This window comes from Labeo rohita, chromosome 10 (genome assembly GCF_022985175.1).
Source record: "Labeo rohita strain BAU-BD-2019 chromosome 10, IGBB_LRoh.1.0, whole genome shotgun sequence".
In the NCBI taxonomy this organism is placed as follows: domain Eukaryota; kingdom Metazoa; phylum Chordata; class Actinopteri; order Cypriniformes; family Cyprinidae; genus Labeo; species Labeo rohita.
In genome coordinates, this window is record NC_066878.1 from 14859510 (window position 1) to 14884699 (window position 25190).

At 37.4% G+C, this 25190-nt stretch overlaps 1 protein-coding gene across 2 annotated transcripts in view; it reads left to right on the top strand.

Annotated features, from left to right (window-relative positions):
• si:ch211-127i16.2 (amine oxidase [flavin-containing]) overlaps positions 1–25190 on the top strand; it is a 59337-nt gene that overhangs the window by 27241 nt on the left and 6906 nt on the right. For both annotated transcript variants that reach the window (XM_051120442.1, XM_051120441.1), the window contains exons 8-11: positions 5525–5625; positions 6610–6768; positions 17404–17490; positions 24553–24653. In XM_051120442.1, the coding sequence (XP_050976399.1) occupies positions 5525–5625; positions 6610–6768; positions 17404–17490; positions 24553–24653 (448 nt within the window). The remainder of the gene's footprint in view (positions 1–5524; positions 5626–6609; positions 6769–17403; positions 17491–24552; positions 24654–25190) is intronic.

Here is a 25190-nt window from a genome sequence, read left to right on the forward strand (position 1 = left end):
TAAGTTTTTTTGTTGTTAATTGGTTGTTAAAACTATAATTACATTTAAATTTATATTAATTTATATTATAATTTGTTTAGTTATTCAAAACAAAGGCTATGTCCAGAATTTTAAGTTTTGGTGCAAAAGTGTGAACCAGTGATATATTTTTTTCTTCTTCTTCCCCTACTTACGTACAGTTTTCCCCAAGGCTCCAAGGAGGTGGGAGAATCCTACAGAAATGCTGCGAGCACCTGTGGCCCATTAGCCTGAGGTTATGTTATAAATGTCTGTTCCACCACTCACGGCTACCTGAGTAACAGAGGTGACAGAGATGCCAACAAGTGAGGGGGAACAGAGACAACACAAATACAAATACCAAAAAAAAAAAAAAAAAAACCTGAGGGCAAAAAAACAGAGTGACAGACTGACAAAAGTGTAAGAGGAGCTAAAATATGGGCTGTGAAATATCCAGGGAATTCACCAAAGCATGAACTGCAGCCACAAAGCGTGTGCGTAGTTGTTTATTTGCACTGCTATGAATTGCATTGCTGTTTCAACACCCGGTTCACTAAAAGAACCATGCAAATCACTTAAAGACAAACACTATCAAATAATATGTGCTGATTTTTCTATACAGAATATGTCTGTTTAACACTCATCTACATAATTTGATTGTTATTAGATGAATTCCCGCTGCCACAGTCAATATAAGACACACACAAACGTCTCATTTCTTCAAAAGCTATACAAATGAATTCACCTTTCTGTCCTTCTGTTTGGCTGCCAGAAAGTTGGTGTTGCATCATTGCAATTTCCTAACGTCTAGCAAATTGAAGCAAGCAGACAGCCGCTGTCGCTTACAAGCACACAGTTATGATGGACTGCCAGGCGCGGAGCGATCGCTCTCAATCAATGAGAGCAACTCCACGCCTCAGTCACTGCGGCTAAATTAGATCTGTTTCCCCCGTCTGCTATCACAGCCCTTCAGAGAGACAGATTCATGTGGGCTGACATGAGATTGTCGGTCAGATGTAAACGATTGCACATACTGTATAAATCATGGTTAAGAAATGACGCTTTGGCATGTTGTGTGGTTTGTTTTATTCATTAACATATTGGAAAGTCTTTTGGGAGAGAGTTAACCCAACGGAAATGTGCTAATCAGAACCTCTTGTTCAATTAGCGTTTGTGAAACATAATGTAATCAAAATATCTTTTTTTTCTGATTGCGGTCGGTTAATAAAATTACACGCAGAGCGCGTCTCCGCATCGCTTGTCCTGTTTGATTTTTCATTGTCAGGATAGAGACATTTATTAACATCGGCTCCAATTAAAATGCTTTTCTGCGTAGTGCCAGATCCACTTGAATGACGTTGGGTGATTTGCTAAACATTTTACAGATGGACTTAGTGACAATTTCCTTCCCGACAGTATCCAAGCTCTCTTTTATGTCCCTTTTGTTACAATAACCCTGGTATTTTGTAATTATTTTGTACTTCTCGCTTTTTAGATAATCATATTCATTCAGGCTTTAGTTGAGATATCAAAACACACTTTCAGCTGGCATAACAGTGACCTGCCACCTTTTAAGTAACGTCGGCCCTGGAAGTATTTTTTAAAATCATTTTTCTTTTTAAAAAATTCTTCTATGAACATGCTAGCCAGCTCCCAAATGAATAACAACATTAAAACATTTGACTTAAACCTAAAAAGTGTTTGAAAATAGGAAAGTATAGGACTGTGTACATAACGTCTTGAGGGAATAAACTAGTCTGTTTTTTTGTGTGTTTTTATCATGTCTGTTTACATGAGAAAAACCATTACGTTTCTTGCGTTACCTGACTTTGTTTTAATAGCTTATTGTTCTCTGATTCTCTTATTGGTGGATCTTGTTTAAGAATGATTCTTGTGGCTCAGTATAGTGTTGAAACATTTATACATACTAAAATCATTTTCTCCTTGGGGAAAATAATTTTTTATTTGCAGGAAATTACTTATTTTCATATTGTGCAGCTTAAATTAATGTACTTATTTTTTATTTCAGATAGTTTTCTCTTGTGTAAAAGAAGTGTGCTTGTATTGAATGTACATTTTAAATCTAAATTTTAAAAATCTTTACTTTCAGATAATATAATATTAATGAAATAAAAGGCCTAGATTACACTTTTATAAGTATTTCTTAAAGGAATAGTTCACCCAAAAATGAAAATTCTGTCATTAAAGGAGAACTCCACTTCCAGAACAACAATTTACAAATTATTTACTCAACCCCTTTTTATCCAAGATGTTCATGTCTTTCTGTCTTCAGTTGTAAAGAAATTATGTTTTTTGAAGAAAGCATTTCAGGATTTTTCCCTATATGATGGACTTCATTGGTGCACCGATTTTGAACTTCCAAAATGCAGTATAAATGCAGCTTCAAAGTGCTTTAAACAATCCCAGCTGAGGAAGAAGGGTCTTATCTAGCGAAACAATCGGTTACTTTTTTTCGAAAAATAATTTTTTTTATACTTTTTAAGCACAAAAGCTTGTGTAGCACAGGCTCTGGGATGCGCGTCCATGATGCTACGAATTAGTGATAGGTCGTTCTTGAATGATTCGTTCATTTTGAATGAATCTTTAATGTGACTCGGGAAGACGAGTCATCTCAGGGAGTGATTCGTTCAGTTGTGCATATGCAACATCCTATTAGGTTCTGTACTGGAATTAGTTCACCTGTTTCGAGTCGTTCATTCATCTTATGGGGTGATGAACAAACGACTTGAACCCGAAAACTTGACAGACAAGAGGTGAGGTGAGCTAATCATAGACTAAAGACCCAGGTAAACAATAAATTAATCTTTTCTGTTTCTTATAGCATTATAGTTTTGTCTTGTTTGTAGTGTGATCAACGTTTGTGCAAGCAGTAGATGTGTTAGGGAAGTAACACGTAACATTTTAATTATATTTTGCTAAAATGAATGAAATGACTCAGAAAAACATTTGTTTATTTTGCTGAACAAGACTCAAAGGTCCGAGTCGGTAAAATGATCCGAACTTCCCATCACTACTATGAATCACGTCTAAGTTCATCATCTGTGTACTGCGGCTCAAAAAGGTAGAGTATGGCAAAAAACTCCATTGTTGTACCTTTTTGTTTGTTAACCACGTTTGACTTACTTGCACTTCCTTAGTCTTTGCGCGTTTGCTTTGTAAACACTGGGTCTGTGGTTCTGCCTATGTTCCGCGTGACCTTTTGACGTGATTCAATAGTACGTTGCGTCGTGAATGCCCATCCCACAGCCTGTGCTACACAAACTTTTGCTTAAAATGTATAAAACAAATGACCGATCGTTTCGCTAGATAAGACCCTTCTTCCTCGGCTGGGATCGTTTAGAGCCTTTTGAAGCTGCATTTAAACTACATTTGGAAGTTCAAAATCGGGGCACCAATTAAGTCCTGAAATGCTTTCCTCACAAGCCATAATTGGCATTGAACGTGTCAGTTGTGTGGCTGTCAATGCAGGGTCAAAAAGCTCTCAGATTTCATCAAAAATATCTTAATTTGTGTTCCGAAGATGAGCGAAGGTCTTACAGGTTTGGAACAACATGAAGGTGAGCAATTAATGACAGAATTTTCATTTTTGGTTAATTATATGACATATAGTATATTATATCCATAATAAGTTCTTTTTCACAAGTGTATGCTTTAGCATTTATGTTTCTAGTGACCGATTGGGCCGCAGACAACAATTTATTTGTGTGCCCCCTCTTTGAAAAGCTAGCTGACACGTTGGCTTGTCGCCAGATGGCTGTCTCGTCAAAAATGAGGTCAGTGTCCCTTCTGGCACTGTTTGTGTTACTCAGACATAGAGATGGCCCTGAGGGCTGCACATAAAGTTATTGGATTCCCCACACTTACGCTCGCAAAATGGCTAAGCCTTAATTACGGCTTTTAGGAAAACAAAGTAGTAGTGTTAAATCGCAGGGATTCTTTAATAGATTGGCAATTTCATGGAGAGCTAGCCACTGGGGTATTAGATCTAATTTGCCAAAGTGCTGCTTGATTAGAAGGTATAGCCACCTGAATCAATACCAAAGGATGATCTGAGACCTATGAGTTATTCTATGCCATATTCTTCCTGTCTGTGTTCCTGCGCTCGCCATTTTTCCCTTTGATATCTTTAAATCAATTTGCTGTTTTCCATTTCTCTTTAAAACATGTATTTCTATTCAGTCCTGTCCTGTTCCTCTATAACGCCCCCTAGATCCAATATATAAACAGTATCAGTGTCAGTCATTGCTCTGTTTCAAAACCTAGCGAGCTGTCTGCATAAGCATAATTTTAAGGTATTGTAGGCATGTACTTGACTTTGAGACTCTACTAAAATGTATGTGAAGTAAAAAAAAAACACTGCTGTGAGCTCTGTGAAAATATAAATCCAAGATGTGATTGTTGAAAGTTTGCATATTAGCATAAAGGGGGAGAGTGGGGTAAGTTGAGCCAGTGGGAAAGTTGACCCAGCCCCTGTATCTTGGCAACTCTTACTCTTGGCAAACACTTTTACTGTCATGTGACCATGTATTTTGGAATCACACATAATTTCTGCCAGACTGTGAAAAGGAGAAACACGTGGAAGTGGCAGAAGACACCCATTTACTTTAAAAATGTGTGTTTACTTTACCATTTACTTTAAAAATTGACTTTTTTTGGGGGGGTAGTCAAAGCTAAATTTTAGCATAACAGATGTAATGGCTGTTACATCAAAGCAAAATTATCCGGATCTAAAAATATTTATGATGCATATAGGTGATTTAGCAACATACTGTATAAAACCATGCAAATCATTTAGCTAAATATTAACCTAAATTGGTCAGCTAGCTAGTTTTTTTTTCTTCAAAATGCCAGCTATGGGGCAAAGTGAGCCAAAGGCTGTGGGGTAAGTTGAACCAACTCTTTAACTTACCCCACCATAAGGCATTGAAGTTATTGTATTACTGTAGAAATGTAGCACATTGCTGTCTTATTCAGTTTTGTATTATACTGAACTTAAGTTTAACAGCTATGTAAATGTGCAAATTGGCCTCTAGGCACACTGGCGGTGGTTGTGTCTGAGTGTGAAAAGAATTTATATAATTTGAAAGATGTAGACAATTAATGTGTTTCAAACCATATCCCACAGAGTGCTGATAATTGCACTTTGGAAAGTTTTTTGAAACTGTAAATAAAGCAAAGATCATTGAAGTCTGATATGGTAATTCTATCAGTCTTTCTACTTCAACATTTCAGGTTTAACTTAATGTGTTACTTGCTATTTCTTTGTAATAAGTTGTGAAATGTACTAATAATTTCTGAGAGAAAATTGTTTCGGCATCGTTTTTTTTTTTTTTTTTCATTTGTGAACAGTTAGAAAAAGTGACCTAAGTTTTGACAAATGGTTCTAGCGTTTGAAAGAACAGAGCTGTCTCTCCTATTTAATGTCAGTGTCATTCCACTGTTGTTTTCTGGCGCTAAATGGCACTTATTTAATTCAGTGGCACTCTGATTATGACCTCCCTTTCAGCCCAGATCCGTTACGAGCCTGCCCTGCCAGCTGAGCGCCAGAGCCTCACCCATTGTCTGCCTATCGGCCACATGATGAAGTTTATCGTCACGTACCCCACTGTGAGTAACATGCATAACCCATCCACTTACCCACAACCGGCTTACCGGCTTTCGCAGCACAGTGCAGTCACTTCCCCTACAGCTCTATTGCATTAAACCCTATAATGAAGTTAAAATGTGCAGAGGCATGGAGAGCTGCCTCCTAGTGCTCTGTCTAGCATATTCAGTATAAGCCCTCACTTTAATTTAATATTTAATCTTGGCTCTGCAGTGACTGAAGATGCCACCTTAATCAGTGGATAAGAATTGTCTGTCAACTGTGAAAGATGTTTCTGAACATCTTTTGCATATTAAATCAGATAATGGGCTTCATTTACTCACTACTTGTGCATAAAATGTTAAAAAGTAATACGTTTACGCAATTAGATCCCATTGAAAACCTAGATTTGCCTCTGAATCTTCCAAGCAACTCTACAGTAAGTTTTATTTGAGAGTAACAAATAATCGTTTTAAATGTTTTGTTCACTTGTACTTAATTGTTAGTCCATGAAACCCTGCCTGAGTGCTTAAAAATGATTTATAATTATCTTTAATTGCATATATTCATGAATTATGTATAACACATTTATGAATGCAGTTGAAGTTACATATGGGAGCCCCGTAAGTATGCAAAGCATTCATTTACATTTCAGACTTATTAATTGAGCAAATGCTTTTATCCAAATCGACTGAGCATTACCACATAAACACATTTTGATTCACATTGCTGTAATCATTAAAATATTTTAAATAGATTGTAAAATGCGATTTTGAATTTTCGCCTTTAAATACGCACTATGATCATTTGCTTACCCTCATTTGCTCTTTTTAAACCTGTAAGATCATCGGTATGCAGATATTGTATATAGCTGCTAATAATGTACAATTTAATATTATGCAAATACAGTATCCGTTTTTAACACTATGCAGGTCTCTTTTAAAAAAGCATGAATCCTTTTCATTTCAAGGCTGTTCGTTCTCTGCTTTTTTTATCTGACTTCACAGGCTTTTTGGAAAGAAAAAGGTTTCTCGGGGGAAATCGTGGCACGTCCCTCTGAGGACTGCCCTTTAAGCGTCACATTTGATGCCACCAGCCCCAGAGGCAATCCTGCGCTGGTGGGGTTCATCACCGGAGTACAGGCCTGTGACTGGTGTGACAGAAAGGTGAGAGACAGATAGAGAGAATGAGAGTCCGGGAAAGAGAGCAATGCATTTTAATAGCATATAGCAAGCTGTACTGGAGTGAGAAATAGAAAGAGAAAGTGAGAGATAAAGAGCAGGAAGTTTAATATGTCAGGTCTATTCTCAGCTTCACACTTTCAGGGAATACTGAGAAAATGAGTCAAGAGGTGAAAATAGATATATATTGACATTTAGTTGCTCAACGAACGCCTTTGTAAGGCATTACAGTCATAATACCCTGCTGAAGAAACCGGCAGAGCTGCTCACAAGCATATGTTACATTTTGGAATCTCAAAGACTGGTTTTCTTCATCTAGCTTAACTTGAGAAGATCTATAATATGTGGAGACAGCTGTTAGCATTCCCATTTCAAGGTTCATTTCACGCTCTTAGGAGCCTTCAAAACCATGTATTAGAATAAATGGGTGGTTAACCATTTAATAATAATATTTGCAAAAAAATGGTAAAATTAGCTTTTCTTGTCAGATTGCGCAACTACCATTACAGCGGGAAGTAGGCGTGCTAGGGGTGCGGTGTTAAAAATAAATACATGTAAATTTTGTAACAAAATTTTAATAATGCGAATATTCATTAAAATTCATTGGAAAAACACAATGACAATAAGCAACAATAGTCACGTGACGTCACCACATCAGCATCCGTCATTGAAGATTAAAAACACACCAGTCAACATGTCGCAAAAACGCACTTCTGATTTTTTCATCGAACGAAGTGTCCTGCAGCGCGCGCAGATTGGGGACAGTTCTCCGCTTGTTCGCAATGCAAGGGTAAATAAATAACTGATTTTTGATTAAAGGGGTCATCGGATGCCCATTTTCCACAAGTTGATATGATTCTTTAGGGTCTTAATGAAAAGTCTCTAATATACTTTGATTAAAATTTTTCAACGGTTTTGTAAAACAACACCCTTTTTACCTTGTCAAAATCAGCTCTGGAAAGACGGTCTTGTTTACATTAGCCGCATTTAGCCGCTAAACTTCCTAACTACCACGTTATAAGGAAAGGCGATCGCAAAGATTCATAAAAAAACGCTTATACTCACTTCTGCTGTAAGTGAAGCTGGATCATGAATGATTCGCGTGAACATAGACGGATATATGTACATCGGGAGGCACATTCCCTTCACAAACAAACGTAATCTACTGCATCTTCAGCGGCTCAGATGTCGGGAGTAAATAACGACCACTATGTTCATTATTACATCCAGCAACACAACACCTCAATCGCTCAAACGGAGATATTCTTGTCTAACTTTCATCCCTGCTCTGGCATTAAAACATGGAAAGTTACTGGACTGTGACAGCTGATCTGAGGTAAGACACTCATGTCAATCAACTATTGTGGGAGCGGCCTCTGTGGGTGATCTGAGAACGGCTCGATTTGAAAAAGGGAATATTATTTTTACAGATTAATTAAAAACCACTGCATGGATTTTTATCATTATAGGGTAGATTTGTACATACACTGCCAACACACATTAATGTTCAAACAGCATGAAAAAGTGAACTTAGCATCCGATGACTCCTTTAAGTACAGCGTTTTCTTTACTCAGGCGCTATGTCTGTAAAGGCTAATGTTTTTTGTGTGTTTGAAGAGCGGAGAAGAGTCTTAACTTTTGCCGTCTAGTTGTAGCCAATATACTTTTGTGGGCTACGTTTTAAATATCCTGTGAATATAGAGCTTCATCGCTATATCTTGAGATTTTGGTGTATTAAACGACAAGAAAAACTAGGCGCCCATATAACTACAATAAAAGTTATAACCTGTGCGTTGATGAAAGCACATAATGCGATGCATTTGCTGCCTCAGATACAGCTGTTCTTATGACAGACAATTTTTTTTTTTTTTTACAGATAATGTACTCACCCCCTTGTCATCCAAGCGGTTCATGTCTTTCTTCAGTCATAAAGAAATTAGGGAAATTTGGAGGAAAACATTTTAGTATTTTTCTCCGTATAGTGAACTAGTGACCCTGAGTTTGAACTTCCAAAATACAGTTTATATGTGGCTTCAAACAATCCCAAATGTGGTTGTAAAGATCCCAGCTGAGGAAGCGTCTTGTCTAGTGAAACAATAGTTATTTTCATAAAAATAATACAATTTGTATACTTTTGAACTCTGTTTTTTTCCGGTTCATGACAGTTTGGGTATGTCGAAAAGCTCCCATCTCATGTTCTCCCTCAACTTCAAAATTGTCCTATATCACTGTTTTACCTTTTTTGTTGAGGGTGTTTGATCTTCTTTGCATGTTCACTTTGCAGAGACTGGGTCGGTACTTCTGCAGCGATGTAGGGTGATTTTGAAATGACTTTTGAAGTTGAGAAAATACAATTGGAGTTTTTCGACATACCCTAACTGTCTTGAGTCAGAATACACAGAGTTCAGACAGAGCAAGACAAGACGAACGTTTGAGATTAAAAAGTATTTAAATTGTATTTTTTTAATGAAAATAACCAATCGTTTCGCTAGATAAGACCCTTTTTTTTCTCAGCCGGGATCGTTTACAACCGCATTTGGGATCGTTTGAAGCCACATTTAAACTGCATTTTGGAAGTTCGAAATCGGGGCACCATATCAGTCCATTATATGGAGAAAAATCCTGAAATGTTTTCCTCAAAAAACATAATTTCTTTACGACTGAAGAAAGAAAGGCATGAACATCTTGGATGGCAAGGGGGTGAGTACATTATCTGTCATTTTTTGTTCTGGAAGTAGACTTCTCCTTTAACTGCGTTAAATATTTTTAATGCTGTAAACTGGAAAAATGAATCGCCTGCGTTAACACGCTAATTTTGACAGCAAATAAGTTCTAACAAATAGGTTTTTGCTCAGAATTAACCAAAATTAAAAATAATTAGTCTGTAATTTTCATTATTATTCGTATCTGCATCGGCTATTGTCCTAAATTATTTTAAAAATATCGGAAAAAAATCTAATAGTGTGCATATCTAATGCTAACCATGCTACCCAACAAAACTTTGACCACTTACTGTAGCTGAACCAACAAAACTTTCCTGCTCAAACAGCATGACTTACATTCTGCTGGAGAAAATACTGACTGGTGATTAGCCAGCTAAATGTCATGTGCCTGGTCTTTGTCTTCTGTATTAGTGTTTAAGGACTTTTATTTTGTAGTTTTTGTGTCTTATTGTTCCCTGCTTCCCTGTACCTCTGTTCCCTTGTTTGTTGCCATGGATCTTCATTGAACCACACCCACTCCCTCATCAGTTACCCCGGTTACCAATTAGATCATTACCTCACCCTGTGTATAAATAGTCCTTGTCTTTCCCCTGTATTTTGTCAGTTGTTTAATGTCTGTGATGGTTGCTCCCTGTTCTTGCCTGGATTCTAAGGGTTCCCCGTTCTGGATAATTTGTTGTTTTCTTTGGATGTACAATAAACTCTTGCACATAGATCCTCGTCTCATCTCCGCTTCGTTACAGAACAACTGACCAACTATGGATCTAGCAGGAGTTTATCGCGACCCTCTGAGCACTCTTTGCTCAATTTTTCAAAACGGCCGACCGATCGAATATTATGTGGAGGAGTTCCTTTATTACAGCCAGCTAGTGCCTGGAGATGACACCAAAATAAAGGACTGTTTCTGGAGTGGACTCGATCCAGAGGTTAGTTTAAACTTACCGGATGAGGACCCCAGCTGGACCCTGTCACAGTATATAGACTTTGTTTTGCTGTTCTGTGAATCCCCTTTTTCTGTTAAGGAAGTAGAAAGGGTAATTCACAGCATGGTCGCCACTCCTGAGTCTCCTTGCAAGATGGCCGCCAGCCCAGACCCACTGCACAAGATGGCCGCCACGCCAGAGCCAGTCGCAAAGATGGCCGCCACGCCAGAGCCTGTCGCAAAGATGGCCGCCACGCCAGAGCCTGTCGCAAAGATGGCCGCCACGCCAGAGCCTGTCGCAAAGATGGCCGCCACGCCAGAGCCTGTCGCAAAGATGGCCGCCACGCCAGAGCCTGTCGCAAAGATGGCCGCCACGCCAGAGCCTGTCGCAAAGATGGCCGCCACGCCAGAGCCTGTCGCAAAGATGGCCGCCACGCCAGAGCCTGTCGAGCCTGCAAAGATGGCCGCCACGCCAGAGCCTGTCGCAAAGATGGCCGCCACGCCAGAGCCTGTCGCAAAGATGGCCGCCACGCCAGAGCCTGTCGCAAAGATGGCCGCCACGCCAAAGCCAGTCCACAAGATGGTCGCTGTCTCCAAGTCACGCCACATGATGACCCACGTGTTGGACTCACCCCTAATGGCTGTACGGACAGCTAAGATGGCGCTCCTCTTGTTGCGGCAGCTACCCCTGATTCAAGTCAAGCTACAGGGCCGAGTCAAGCTACAGCAGCTGTTCCCCACGAGTCAAGCCAAGTCAATGTTGTTCCCGAGTCAAGCCATGTTGTTCCCGAAGCCATGTTGTTCCCGAGCCATGTTGTTCCCGAGTCAAGCCATGTTGTTCCCGAGTCAAGCCATGTTGTTCCCGAGTCAAGCCATGTTGTTCCCGAGTCAAGCCACGTTACAGCAGATCTTCACAAGCCAAGTGACGTTATCGCTGCTGCTCTTCCCTTAATGGCAGTGGCCATGTGGTGTGTGTGGGCTACACACTGTGCTCCTGAGGTCACGCCTGTTCACAGGTCAGCCTCTGAGCTCGTCTGATCACAAGCCTGCACCAGAGCTCTCGTCTGGTCTCAAGTCTGCCCCAGAGGCCCCGTCTGGTCTCAAGTCTGCTCCAGAGGCCTTCCCCGTCGGAGAAGCTGCGCCAATGCCTCCAGAGGTGTCGGCGCCAGCCGTAGAACCTCTTACGGAGGGGGCGTTAACCACCAAACTCTCTGCTTCTCCCTTTTCCCTGTCTACATCCTCTGTCACTGTTCTCCCCAGGTCCCAGTCGATGACGCAGCCTCCTGTTCCGCCCGGAGGGCTGCTCCGCCTCCTGTTCCGCCCCGGGAGGGCTGCTCCGCCTCCTGTTCCGCCCGGGAGGGCTGCTCCGCCTCCTGTTCCGCCCGGAGGGCTGCTCCGCCTCCTGTTCCGCCCGGAGGGCTGCTCCGCCTCCTGTTCCGCCCTGGAGGGCTGCTGCGCCTTCTCCTCTATTCTGTCTGCCTCCTCTGTCCCTGCTCTCCCCAGGTCCCAGAGCGTGATGCAGATTCCTGTTCCGCCCGCAGGGCTGCTGCCTCCTGCTCCGCCTCCTGCTCCGCCTCCTGCTCCGCCTCCTGTTCCGCCTCCTGTTCCGCCTGGGAGGGCTGTTGTGCCTCCGGCTCTGCCCTTGGGGGCTCTAGTGTCGCTGGCTCTGCCTCCGGCTCCGACCTGGAGGGCTGTAGCGCCGTCTGTTCTGCCTCCGGCTCCGCCCTGGAGGGCTCTAGTGCCACCTGTTCTGCCTCCGGCTCCGCCCTGGAGGGCTCTAGTGCCACCTGTTCTGCCTCCGGCTCCGCCCTGGAGGGCTCTAGCGCCGCCTGCTCTGCCTCCGGCTCCACCCTGGAGGGCTCTAGTGCCACCTGCTCTGCCTCCGGCTCCGCCCTGGAGGGCTCCTGAGCCTCCTGCTCCGCCCTGCTGGGTACCGCCTGCTCCGCCGTGGAGGTCTTCTCTCATGATCTGGTGGTCCTCAGCTCCTCCCATCTGGCCGACTCCACCCTGGCCTCTTGCTCTGCTTCAGTCCCTTGTTTATCTCCCCTTACATGGACCTGGCCCTCCATCCCTTCCCCAGTTCTGCCTGAGCTCCTCCCCCTTCCTGGACTGGTATTTCTGTTTGGAGCGTCTGGAAGCCACTCTTTGAGGGGGGTTATGTCATGTGCCTGGTCTTTGTCTTCTGTATTCGTGTTTAAGGACTTTTATTTTGTAGTTTTTGTGTCTTATTGTTCCCTGCTTCCCTGTACCTCTGTTCCCTTGTTTGTTGCCATGGATCTTCATTGAACCACACCCACTCCCTCATCAGTTACCCCGGTTACCAATTAGATCATTACCTCACCCTGTGTATAAATAGTCCTTGTCTTTCCCCTGTATTTTGTCAGTTGTTTAATGTCTGTGATGGTTGCTCCCTGTTCTTGCCTGGATTCTAAGGGTTCCCCGTTCTGGATAACTTGTTGTTTTCTTTGGATGTACAATAAACTCTTGCACATAGATCCTCGTCTCATACTTTACATGGCAATCAGTCTGAAATAAGTTTTAAGTTGAAGTACTGAAATTACTAAGACTGAAATTAAAATGAGCTATTAAAGCTAAATATAAATATTAAAACAAGCAAAACTAATAAAAATGACAAAAACATGTAATAAAATTACTAAAATTAACCTAAATTCAAAATGAATACTGAAAATTAACCATAGCTTTAGTTCTGGCAAGTCACGTCAGTCAAGCTTGCATCAGCTGATCCATGACTACCTATAATAATACAACACCTATCTCAGTATTCATATATTAGGTCCTTCAGTATTATCAGCAGCTTTTGTGTTGCTCAATAGCTAATCACCCTCCTCCATCCCCAGCTCCTCCTCTCATCCAGACAGGATTCGGCCTTCTGACTCTCCTCTGAATCAGACTAATTTCTAAAATGTGTTTGAGTTATTCAGTTATTCATTACCCATAACTCATGGAGAACAGAGACCAGAAAAGGGTTTGAGTTATTCAGATCAATGGAGGTTGGAGATCCGGGCCCAGCACGGTTCAGTTTAGCATAATTTGAAAAATAATACTTATTATGGAGATTATATACTAGTATAAGAAGCATTTTTTTGAAGATGTTATTTACAATTACAGTATATTTCTAAATTTACTTAATTTTACTTGCTTTTTTGACATTTTTAAAGGGATAGTTCACCCAAAAATGAAAATTCCATGATTTACATACCCTCAAGCCATCCTCGGTGTATACGGCTTACTTCTTTCAGATGAATACTCTGAGTTATAGTAACCCTTGTGCAATCTTTTGGACATTTTTGTCCTGTTCAGTTTTGTTTTGTTTTTTTGATCATTTTGCCTGTGTTATTGCCAGGTGCATAAATATTTGCGTATTTTTATTGGAATTTTACTATTTCACCCCCATTTCCAAATCTATTTTGCACTAGGTACAAAAAATAGTTCCTCTCAGGACCTTAAGGACAAAAATGTCCCCATTGAAACCCATTAAAACTTCTTTTTGTAATCACAGTGTACATTAAATTATTGAACATTAATGTTAACCACAGTTCTTGCCCAGAACGGAAACATACCGTCAATCCAAACTGTCAGTCATCTTTGATGATAGTGATTCTGATAGAAAACTATTCAAAATATTAAGACATACTATAATAGTATATAAATAATACTTGTATGCTAGTCTAACCTAGTCTTTCAGCAACCAAATTGTCTGTAAACAAGCAGTATCAGATTAACGATTAGCCAAATGTCTTTAACGGCTACAGATTAAACTGGATGTGTTATCTTGGGAAAAGCAAACATTTCCAGGTCTGAGTCTTAAAAGACTCTTTTCTTGACTGATAATGCAGCAAACTATTGATTTATCTGTCACTCGTCGCTCAATCATACAAAGATTGCCACACATCTTGCATGCAGAAAATAGCTAGCCTAAAGCTAAAATCCATGAAAAACAGATGAGATGAGAATTCCCTCTTTGAGATGAACTGGTCTGATAAACACGTTTCCATCTCGCATCTTATGATAAAGCTCCCAGACCGTCTGTAGTCATGCATTATAGACAAGAGCAGTGAGTTTATGGCTGCTTCATTCATAATGAATCAGACGGACAAGCCAGTCTGGTTCTCATTTGCTAATACAACATTGCTAGTTTGCGTTCGGTAGAGTTTTATGTTGAAATATCCCCGTTTGTCATCTCCACTAATAGAGATTTGTCCAAAAAATGAAGAGTCATGCACTCTGCAATGCATTTTTTTTGACAAACTCTGGTTCTTACAGATGCGTGAAGAGCCCAGACTGACTACTCAGCGGAATACGCCCGAGCCGCATGCTTTCTGCCATTACTCGACATTACCTTCACATGAATGAGCTGGCAAACTTTAAAGTGTGGACATGAAGTGTAATTTTGTGCCGTTTGTTTTATGGCTAGGCATTAGAGATAGTGGCTAGCCCTGCAACTCCTTATGGCCACTTTTATAACACCCCCCCCGCAGATGGTTCCTCTGCCGTCCCGCCCCCTACCTGGTGCAAAGCCATAATTGTGGGCTGAATTATGGGCCGGGACACTCGGTTCAAGTGGATGTGTGCGCAACATGCAGATGCAGGGTTTTATAAGTTCCCTTAACATCTGTCACTCGCTGGCATAGTAACAGCAAGGGTGCACGGCCCGGCCGCTTTCTACCCATAACTCTTGGAGAACAGAGACCAAAAAAGGGTTTGAGTTATTCAGATCGATGGAGGTTGGACATCCGGGCCCAGCACAGTTCTCGCCCTTGTGAAAAAGATATACAGTTTAGCATAATTTGAAAAAGAGTACATATTAAGAAGATTCTAGAAGCAATTTTTAAGATGTTATTTGCAATTACAATATATTTCTAAATTTACTAATTTTACTTGCTTTTTCGACCCTGTGAAAGGGATAGTTCACCCAAAAATGAAAATGATCCCATGATTTACATACCCTCAAGCCATCCTAGGTGTGTACAGCTTTCTTCTTTCAGATGAATACAATCGGAGTTATTTCAACCCTTGTGCGATCTTTTGGACATTGTCCTTTTCAGTTTTGTTTTTTTGATCATTTTGCCTGTGTTATTGCCAGGCGCATAAATTTTGGCACAGGTGTGTATTTTTATTGGAATTTTACTATTTCACCCCCATTTCCTTTAATAAATCTATTTTGCACTAGGTTCCAAAAATAGTTCCTCTCAGGACCTTAAGGACAAAAATGTCCCCATTGAAACCCATTAAAACTGCTATGTTTAATCACAGTGCCATTTAACCGTAAAATGATGCAAATTTTGTTAAAAGACTTTTATTCTGTTGGCTTTAAAATTTAAATTTTGTATACATTTTTACCAGATGCCATTTTTTTAAGTTTGGCCTATAAAGCAAATACTCTGTTTATTCCTGTTTTCTGCTTCTGCATATTATAGAGCCAACTGGATAAATAATGCAGCTATATTTGTGTGGGTGTGTTGGTATGGATGTCAGAGTGTGGTTTGTACATGTGTACATAAAAAAATGTATGTGTGTGTGTGTTCTTGTAAATCTTTGAGAGAGAAAAACTCTGCAAATCACAAATCCAACCACTATGTGCACCAGTGCAGTTTTGCTGGCATCTAATGGGGAAAATCTGGTACTGTGCCCAAACAAAATCCTACTGAAAGCTCATTTTTTGAGATATCAACCTCAAATTTGGAACACAACTTGTTTAGATTAATGGCTTTGATTTTCTAGCAAGTTTAGAGTTCAACATGTTTCATAAAATACATATTTTATATAAAATATTGTTCATAAAGCATTTTCATAAACTTAAATCTCTGTAACTTTTTTTTTTTGGTTTCACTTTTTAAACTTTTTCTACTTCAACAATAATCTGCCATGGGTCTTCTTTAAAATGAGACCAAACTTAAGTCTGCGCTCACAAGCTTCAATTTTTTTTTTTGACAGTTTTTTGAAATGGACATTTTTGTCCACTAAGGACCTATGTGTAACTTTTTTGCACAAGGGTTAAAAATGTTCTAGCTTGTCCTAGCTTTATAATTGCAGTGAATGGCTGTTGAGATTTTTAAGTCCAATAAAATGCATCCATCCATCATAAAAAGTACTCCACACGGCTCACGGTTTTAACTATCCATATTTAAAACTTTCTAAACGATAATCTCTAACTTCTGCTAACTGTTGTATGCGAATTCATGAGAAAGTGACAGACACGGAAGTGACGATCGTGGAAGTCACAAATTAGAAGTACAAAACAAGGATTTGTAAAGAAAAATGTTGTAGGATTTTGATATAAGCAAAGAGAAGACTTGTTTTCTTTTGCTGTAAACAAAACTTGGTTCTTGAGAGACTAGCATATTCTCAGTGGAGCTTATGCTACACCTGTGTCCTATGTCTTGTGAACGTGTGTACGACAGTTAGCGGAAGCTAGAGGTTACAGTTTACAAATTTGTAAATAGTCTTTTTTTTTAACACAAAAACCTCAGATTCACTTCAGAATGCCTTTATTAACTCCCTGGAGCTGTGTGGAGTACTTTTTATAATGGATGGATGCACTTTATTTGACTTCAAAATCTCAACAGCCATTCACTACCATTATAAAGCTTGGAAAAGGCAGGACATTTTTTAATATAACTCAGATTGTATTCGTCTGAAAGAAGAAAATCATACACACCTACAATGGCTTGAGGATGAGTAAATCATGGGGTAATTTTCATTTTTGGGTGAGTTATCTCTTTAAGCGCATCTTTATATGCAATTTTGTATTTAATGTTATGAAAAAAGTCATGAAAGTACACTTAAGTGGCCTTTTATTTTATTAATACTGTTTTAATTTTACAATTTAAAGTGGACTACAGGTGCACATTCAGTACAAATAATCACACACGTTTTCACAAGGACAGATGCACAATTATATTTTTTCTGCTTTTGTGATATGATGATAAACAAATGTTTTTGTGCTCATTTTAGATGGAGGAGAGAAGAGATGCTGTGATCTCCAGCCTGGTGAAGTACCTTGGTCCGGAGGCGTCCACCTACATTCACTATGAGGAAAAGGTATGTGGTGAATTTCAACCAATGTGTGCGCTGAGTCACAGAAAGTATAGTCATTGTCTTGCGAAACCCTTCGCTTCAGCTTTATTTAGTAGCATCTAGAAGCACCTAGAGTGTACGGAAAGACAACCCGAGGGAAATCGAAAAATTATGCAGGAAAATATTTTATGCCGGCTTGCGTTGTTACACACAGTGGAAAAAATGTGGAAACTAGATTCAGGAAGGCACTAGCTTTTATATTTTAGGTCATTTTGGGAACACCATTAAGACTGTGGAGATTTGTCTCTGCAATTGTCAGAGATTTTATACTATTTTTACTATACTATATTGATTATTAGCTAAGCTTCACCCAATTTGGTAACTGATGCTAACTCATATAATTCAGAAATGTATGTCAACAATGTAGTTTTCAGTAAAATGTGCTCATAAATTAGTAAAAATTAATTGGACATTGTTCTAAAGGGATCTGGAATTAAATATTACATAGCAAAAATGCTGCTTTTGTTTAAATGAATTATTTAATTATGAGGTGCCATGATTAAATCCAAATCAAGGTAAACACTTCTACATTTACATTAATTCATATAGCAGATTTTTATATCCAAACTGACTTACAATTGAGGAATACAACAAGCGATTCATCATAAAGAGGCAAATAAACACAGGAAGTCTCAGAAATTGTTCCGATTAGTACAAGGTAACGCATTAAGGAAAGAGAAAGCAACATTTTTTAATATTAGGATGCAGTCAAATGTTAAAAAAAGTAAAAAGCCTCATTAACAATAATTTGAAGAGACATTTCTGCAATACAGTTACTATGCTACTATAAACTTTTTAGTCAACACCACAGTGACCTGAATGAATATGTAAATCAAATTTAATTTTTCATTATTATTTTTTATTTCTTTTTGTGAAAATGTACTTACCCTTTAAGCCATCCAAGATGAGTTTGTTTTTTCCATCAGAACAGATTTGGATAAATTTAGCATTTTATCACTCACTAATGGATTCTCTGCAGTGAATGGGTACCGTCAGAATGAGAGTCCAAGCGGCTGATGAATACATCACAATAATCCACAAGTAATCTACACAACTTCAGTCAATAAATGAATGTCTTGTGACGCTAAAAGCTGAGTAATGAGGAGGTTCATCAGGAAATTGTTTTTAACTTGGCCTTTACTAATGTTTCTGGTTAAATTACGTCAAAAAATGTCTATATAAACAAATATGTCAGTGGATTTTGGTGTGAGAGGACAACAGGGGATGGTCTTTTTCACTGGAGGAAGCATTATTATGGATTTTGGACTAGTATTTTATTTTATTTTACCTGTTTGGACTCTCATTCTGACAGCACCTATTCACTGCAGAGGATCCATTGGTGAGCAAGTGATGTATTGCTAAATTTATCCAAATCTGTTTTGACAACGAAACAAACTCCTCTATATCTTGGATGGACTGAAGGTGAGTACATTTTCAGCAAATTTTCATTTTTGGGCGAATTATTTGTTTAACCACTGCAACCTTATCTGCTGGCTTGTGGATAAAACAGCCTATTAGTTTTCATATTAATTAATAATTTCATATTAATAGGTTTTTAATTTACCTTAGAGCAAATATAGCTAGACGTTTTTTTAAGTTCATATACAGTTGAAGTCGAAAGTTTATGCACACCTCCAGAATCTGCTAAATGTTAATTATTTTACCAAAATAAGAGGGATTATACAAAATACATGTTATTTTTTATTCATTACTGAGCTGAATAAGATATTTCACATAAAAGACGTTTACATATAGTCCACGAGAGAAAATAATAGTTGAATTTATAAAAATGACCCTGTTCAAAAGTTTACATACACTTGATTCTTAATACTGTGTTGTTACCTGAATGATCCACAGCTGTGTTTGTTTTTTTTTTTTTTTTGTTTTTTTTAATGATAGTTGTTCATGAGTCCCTTATTTGTCCTGGACAGTTAAACTACCTGATGTTCTTCAGAAAAATCCAAATCTTTGGTTTTTCAGCATTTATGTGTATTTGAACCCTTTCCAACAATGACTGTATGATTTTGAGATCCATCTTTTCACACTGAGGACAACTGAAAGACTCATATGCAACTATTACAGAAGGTTCAAACACTCACTGATGCTCCAGAAGGAAAAAAACGACGCATTAAGAGCCGGGGGTGAAAACTTTTGAAAAGAATGAAGATTTGTACATTTTTCTTATTTTGCCTAAATATCATATTTTTTTTTCCATTTAGTACTGCCCTCAGAAGCTACAGAAGATACTTATATGTTCCCCAGAAGAAAAAATAAGTTGAATTTACCCTGATCTTCAAATTCAAAAAGTTTTCACCCCCTGGCTCTTAATGCATCGTTTTTTTCTTCTGGAACATCAATGAGTGTTTGAACCTTCTGCAATAATTGCATGTGAGTCCTTCAGTTGTTCTCAGTGTGAAACAATGGATCTAAAAATCATATAGTCATTGTTGGAAAGGGTTCAAACACACAAAAATGCAGGAAAACCAAAGACCGGGAAAAACTACAAGTTTTACAAATCAATGAGTTAAAAATTGTTTAAAACAAACTCAGACCCTCTCAGCCAAAGGTTGGACTGGCAAGTAACCTTTTTAAGGCAGGGCTACAATAAATTATTCAATTCAACAACTAATTATTCCAAATGTATTGTAGATGTATTCATGGAATACAGTTTCATTTAGATGGCAAAACTAGTTTTTCATGCGTTTATGAATTGGACCTTAGGCAATATCAGCGTGACCCAGTTTATGGGTGGTTTGCATTTATGGAAATTACAGTACAAATGTGACCCTGGACCACAAAACCAGTCATAAGTAGCACAGGTATATTTGTTGCAATAGCTAAAAATACATTGTATGGGTCAAAATCATATTTTTTCTTATAAGCCAAAAATCATTAGGATATTAAGTAAAGTTCCATGAAGATTTTTTTGTAAATTTCCTACTGTAAATATATCAAAACTTAATTTTTGATTAGTAATATGCATTGCTAAGAACTTTATCTGGACAACTTTAAAGGTGATTTTCTCAATATTTTGAAACCATATATCAGTGGAAAGCGTATTTATTTAGCTTTCAGATTATGTATAAATCTACATTTTTAAAAAGTGACCCTTATGACTGGTTTTGTGGTCCATGGTCTCAAATGCCATTCAGACAGAGCTGCGGAAATGTTTCAAATGTAAAAATACGGGCTGCTAAGTGCAGGTATCATTTAAGGCTCCCTCAACCTTTCATTTTGATATCCTCTGGGGGGTTCAGTGTTTAATTAGGGGGTCAAATCCATAATTTACACCCTGACAGGTATGCTTTTCTTTCATATTAACTCAGTTCTACCAATAATTGATACATTACAGTGTGCGGCCTGAGAAACAGAGGGCGAGCGGTTTGGAAAATGGATGGATGAAAGAGTGGCAGTGAAAACATCTTTTAGTCTTGAGCGAATCCAAATGTCAAAGCTCTCAGTTTGCAGTTGTTGTTCTCACTAGATGAGTCAGCGTGTGAAAATAACACACATTGTCTAGAATCAGGCATGAAACCTATTAAGACCTGTTAGAGTTCATCACCTCTGTCCAATATCCTGTATGACTTTGACAAGCCTCCGTGTGACACTCGCCACGGGCGTCAACTGAAAATGGAAATCTCTGCGGTCACCTCTATTCCTCGCTGACCAAAGCTGAGAGGCAGTTCTCCACTGTGCCTGAAATGCACCATTTCACAAAAGAAATGGGAATTTATTTCCCCTGAGAGGTAAAAAGTCACCATAGACCATACAGGAGGTGTAATTGAGATTGACAAACGGGCACACTGGTTTGACAGCCATCAGCTTTAGCAGTATGTTAACATTTTACCGCCTTGGTGCAAAAGGGGTGTCAGGCCACTTTAGCACTGTAAGTGAAAAGAAAGAATAGCCTTAAGCAACTCTGTGGCCTGTGGATGGAGAGTGCAGGAGTGGATGATGGGACTACTGATGGCAAGACCATTTTCCAATGAGCTGCAGCTGAAAAAAGGAAGTACAGTACCTTTTCAAGAAGAGAACTACCCAGAGTGCCCTGAGAGGTCTTATGCGCTGGGCTTATGGTGCATTGTGGAAAGCAAGGGTGCATCAATTTTTCAAAATGTCCGGAAGGTGTTTAATGCATATGATATAATAAAAACTGAATTAAACTCAGTTTAAAATATTTTGAAAAATCTACCAAATTAAACTGAATTAAAAAAAATGAAATAGATTAAATTAAAACCAGTATGAGTAAAAAATTCTACTTTTTGTCATAATGAGTTTAAAAATCTACCCTACTGAACTAAATTGTTGTAATTATGACTGTTTATCTTAAAATAAAATTCAAAATGAAAAACTGAATTAAAAATAATGAAATAGATTAAATTAAAACCATTATGAATAATACAAAATCTACATTCTGTCAATTATTTTTGTAATACGTAATTATTACATCATAACTATGACTTGTTTATCTCAAATGAAAACAAACTGAATTAAAAACTGAATTAAAAATCTACTGAATTAAACTGAATTGTTGTAATTATGACTGTTTATCTCAAAATGAAATTAAAAATAAAAACTAATGGAATTTAAAAATTAATTTGAAAAATAATCTACAAAATTAACGGAATTAAAAAAGTTAACGAAACAGATGAAATTAAAACAATTATGTAATATTATGTAGTAATATCAATGACAAAATCAAAATTATGATTTAAAACCAAAATTACAAGATTAAAAAGTTGACATAAGTCATAATTATGACAAAACAGTGTATTTTTGTCATAATTATGACTTTTTAAATTTTACTTTTTGTAATAATTATTTTTTGTAATACATGATAATTATATTATAATTGTGATTTTTTTGTCATTATGACAACTATTTAAATAAAATCTGAATTAGGAAATCTACAGAATTAAACTGAATAAAAAATAAATAAATAAATAATGCTATAGATGAAATAAAAACAATTAAGAGTCATAAAAATTCTACTTTTTTCAAAATGAAAAACTGAATTAAAAAACTGAATTAAACTGAATTAAACAGATGAAATTAAAACAATGAGTCATAAAACATTTTCCTTTTGCCATAATTATTTTTTGAAAAATAATTATTATAGCATAATTATGATTTGTAATTATGACTTTTATCTACAAATAAAATTCTAAATTAAAACTGAATTTAAAATACTGAATTAAACTGATTTTAAAAAGTAGTGAAATAGATTAAATTAAAACAATTGAGACATAAAACATATAGTTTAGACATAGTTTTTTGCCATAATTATTTTTTATAATACATAATTAGCTTCATTATGATTTGTTGTAATTTGATTTCTCAAAATAAAATTAAAAATGAAAAAAAAAAAAATTAAAAATGAATGAAATAGATTAAATTAAAACAACTATGATTCATGAAACAATCTATTTTTTCATAATTATTTTTGTAATGCAACATTATTATATCATAATTATGATTTGTTGTCATTATGACTGTTTATTTCAAAATGAAATTCAAAATGAAAACAACCTGAACTGAAAAACTGAATTAAACTGAATTAAAAAAAAAAAAAAAAATCAGAATTAAGAAATCTACCGAATTAAACTGAATAAAAAAAAAAATAATGATATAGATGAAATTAAAACAATTAAGAGTCATAAAAATTCTACTTTCTGTCATAATGATTTTTTAGAATACATAATTCTTATATCATAATTATGATTTGTTGTAATTATGACTCTGTATCTCAAAATATAATTCAAAATGAAAACAATCAGATTTTGAAAGTCTAGGTTGGAAAAATAACACTTTTTATTGCAGAATTTTGACTTTAAATTATGACTTAATATGTCAGTTTTATGTTTTTTAATATGTCAAAATTATGTTTTTCTCATAACTATGACTAAGCATCTCATAATTTTGACGTTTTATCCCATAATTGTGACTTGTATAATCATTTTGACTTTTTATGCTAAATTATGACCATTTTAAACAGAACTTTTTTGACAGAACTTGTCCATGCACATTTTTAGAACTACATTGGGAAATGACTTCCACTTCCTGAGTTCAGGCAGTTTTATTTACATAAGTTTACAATTACCGTGTCTGTAATTGTTCAAAAATTGTTAATAACCTTGACATACTGCTGTGTATACATAATTAGAAAGGTCTAAAGAGTTCAGATTGAAGTCTGTTCACTGTTTTGTGATAGAAATGTTCTAGCAAATGTAATATAATTAGAGGTGTGGAGGTAGCATCGTTTTTTAGCATTCAGCTGATTGCATTAAGCTAATAATGCTTACCTCTAATGGTGTTACTAATTTTTTTTCGTAGAAAGGTGATGCATGCTACCAAGAGAGCTGCTTGAGATGACAAAAGCTTCTTTTAAAAGAATCATCCAAGTCCAAAAACACATCATTAACATGTAAATCATTCTAAGAGGCTTAGATAGTTTAGGGGTTTTGCTTCAAGTACCTTCATAAAATCTACAGGCACATTAAAGAACATTCAACATTAACCAAGATGCCTACTTAAAACCATCAGGGTATTTCACAAAGAAGGCTGCAGGGCTCTAATGATGAATAATGCCTTGCACAATGAATAATTCTTCATTAAATTAAATTAGAAATAATTTCTAGACCTTTTTATTTAGTTTGAACATAAACTGAAGGGAACATTTAGTCTAATCCACACAGAATTCATTGAGGTGACCTTATTAAAAGAGAGAAATAGGAGGTCACAGGGAGTTTATGATGATGTGAGGCTGCAGTAATATAAAAATAACCTGCCCATTGTGAAGAGCGCAAGACGACTGTCTGCCAAATGTTGTCGGCCAGATGTCTAAAAGTTTTGTCAGTGTCATTGCAAATAGCACTTGCATATTAAATCTGTCTCTCTTGGGAAATAAACGACGAGATTCATCACAACCACAGTCTTAATGTTTCCCAGATCATTTATTAGCCCAAAATTAGAGTTTACTTTGACACTGACTGCTGCAAAAGGTTAATTGTTGTGTTGTGTTTACAGGATTGGGCAAAAGAAGAGTGGACTGGAGGCTGTCCTGTGAATGTAATGACCCCCGGGATGCTAACGTATTACCACCCGAGTCTCCGAAAGCCTTTCGACAGGTAGACCAATCCACTACACTGGCCAAATCCCTTTATGTTCAACAAAGCCTCATTTCACCACATCCTCTGTCCTTCAAGAAAAGCTCAAAAAGGAAACTTCTGTTATTATGTACTCAATGCCATGTCAGTCCATACCTACTGGAATTTTCCCCTGGAACACAAAAGTAGTTTTGCTCTTTTCCATACAAAGGCAGTAGAATGACCACAGCTGTCAAGCTTCAAAAGAGCGCCATAAAAGTAGTCCATTTGACTCCAAGCCTGTATTAAAGCTATCGAATGCCTTCTGAAGTCTTTGAATACAGAGCACACACATACAAGTCATATAGATTACTTTCAAGGTCTTGAATTGAAAAAAATAGAAAAAAATCTCGTTTTCTTTGGGCAATAAAATGTCTAATTTTGGTTCATTTTGGTTGTGATCAGGTCTTAGTCCATTATCCATTTTTGTGGCACCAAGATTATTATTATCATTATTGTTGTTGTTGTCACTGTTATTAATAATTACAGTAGTCCAGGCACCCAAAAATTGTAATAACA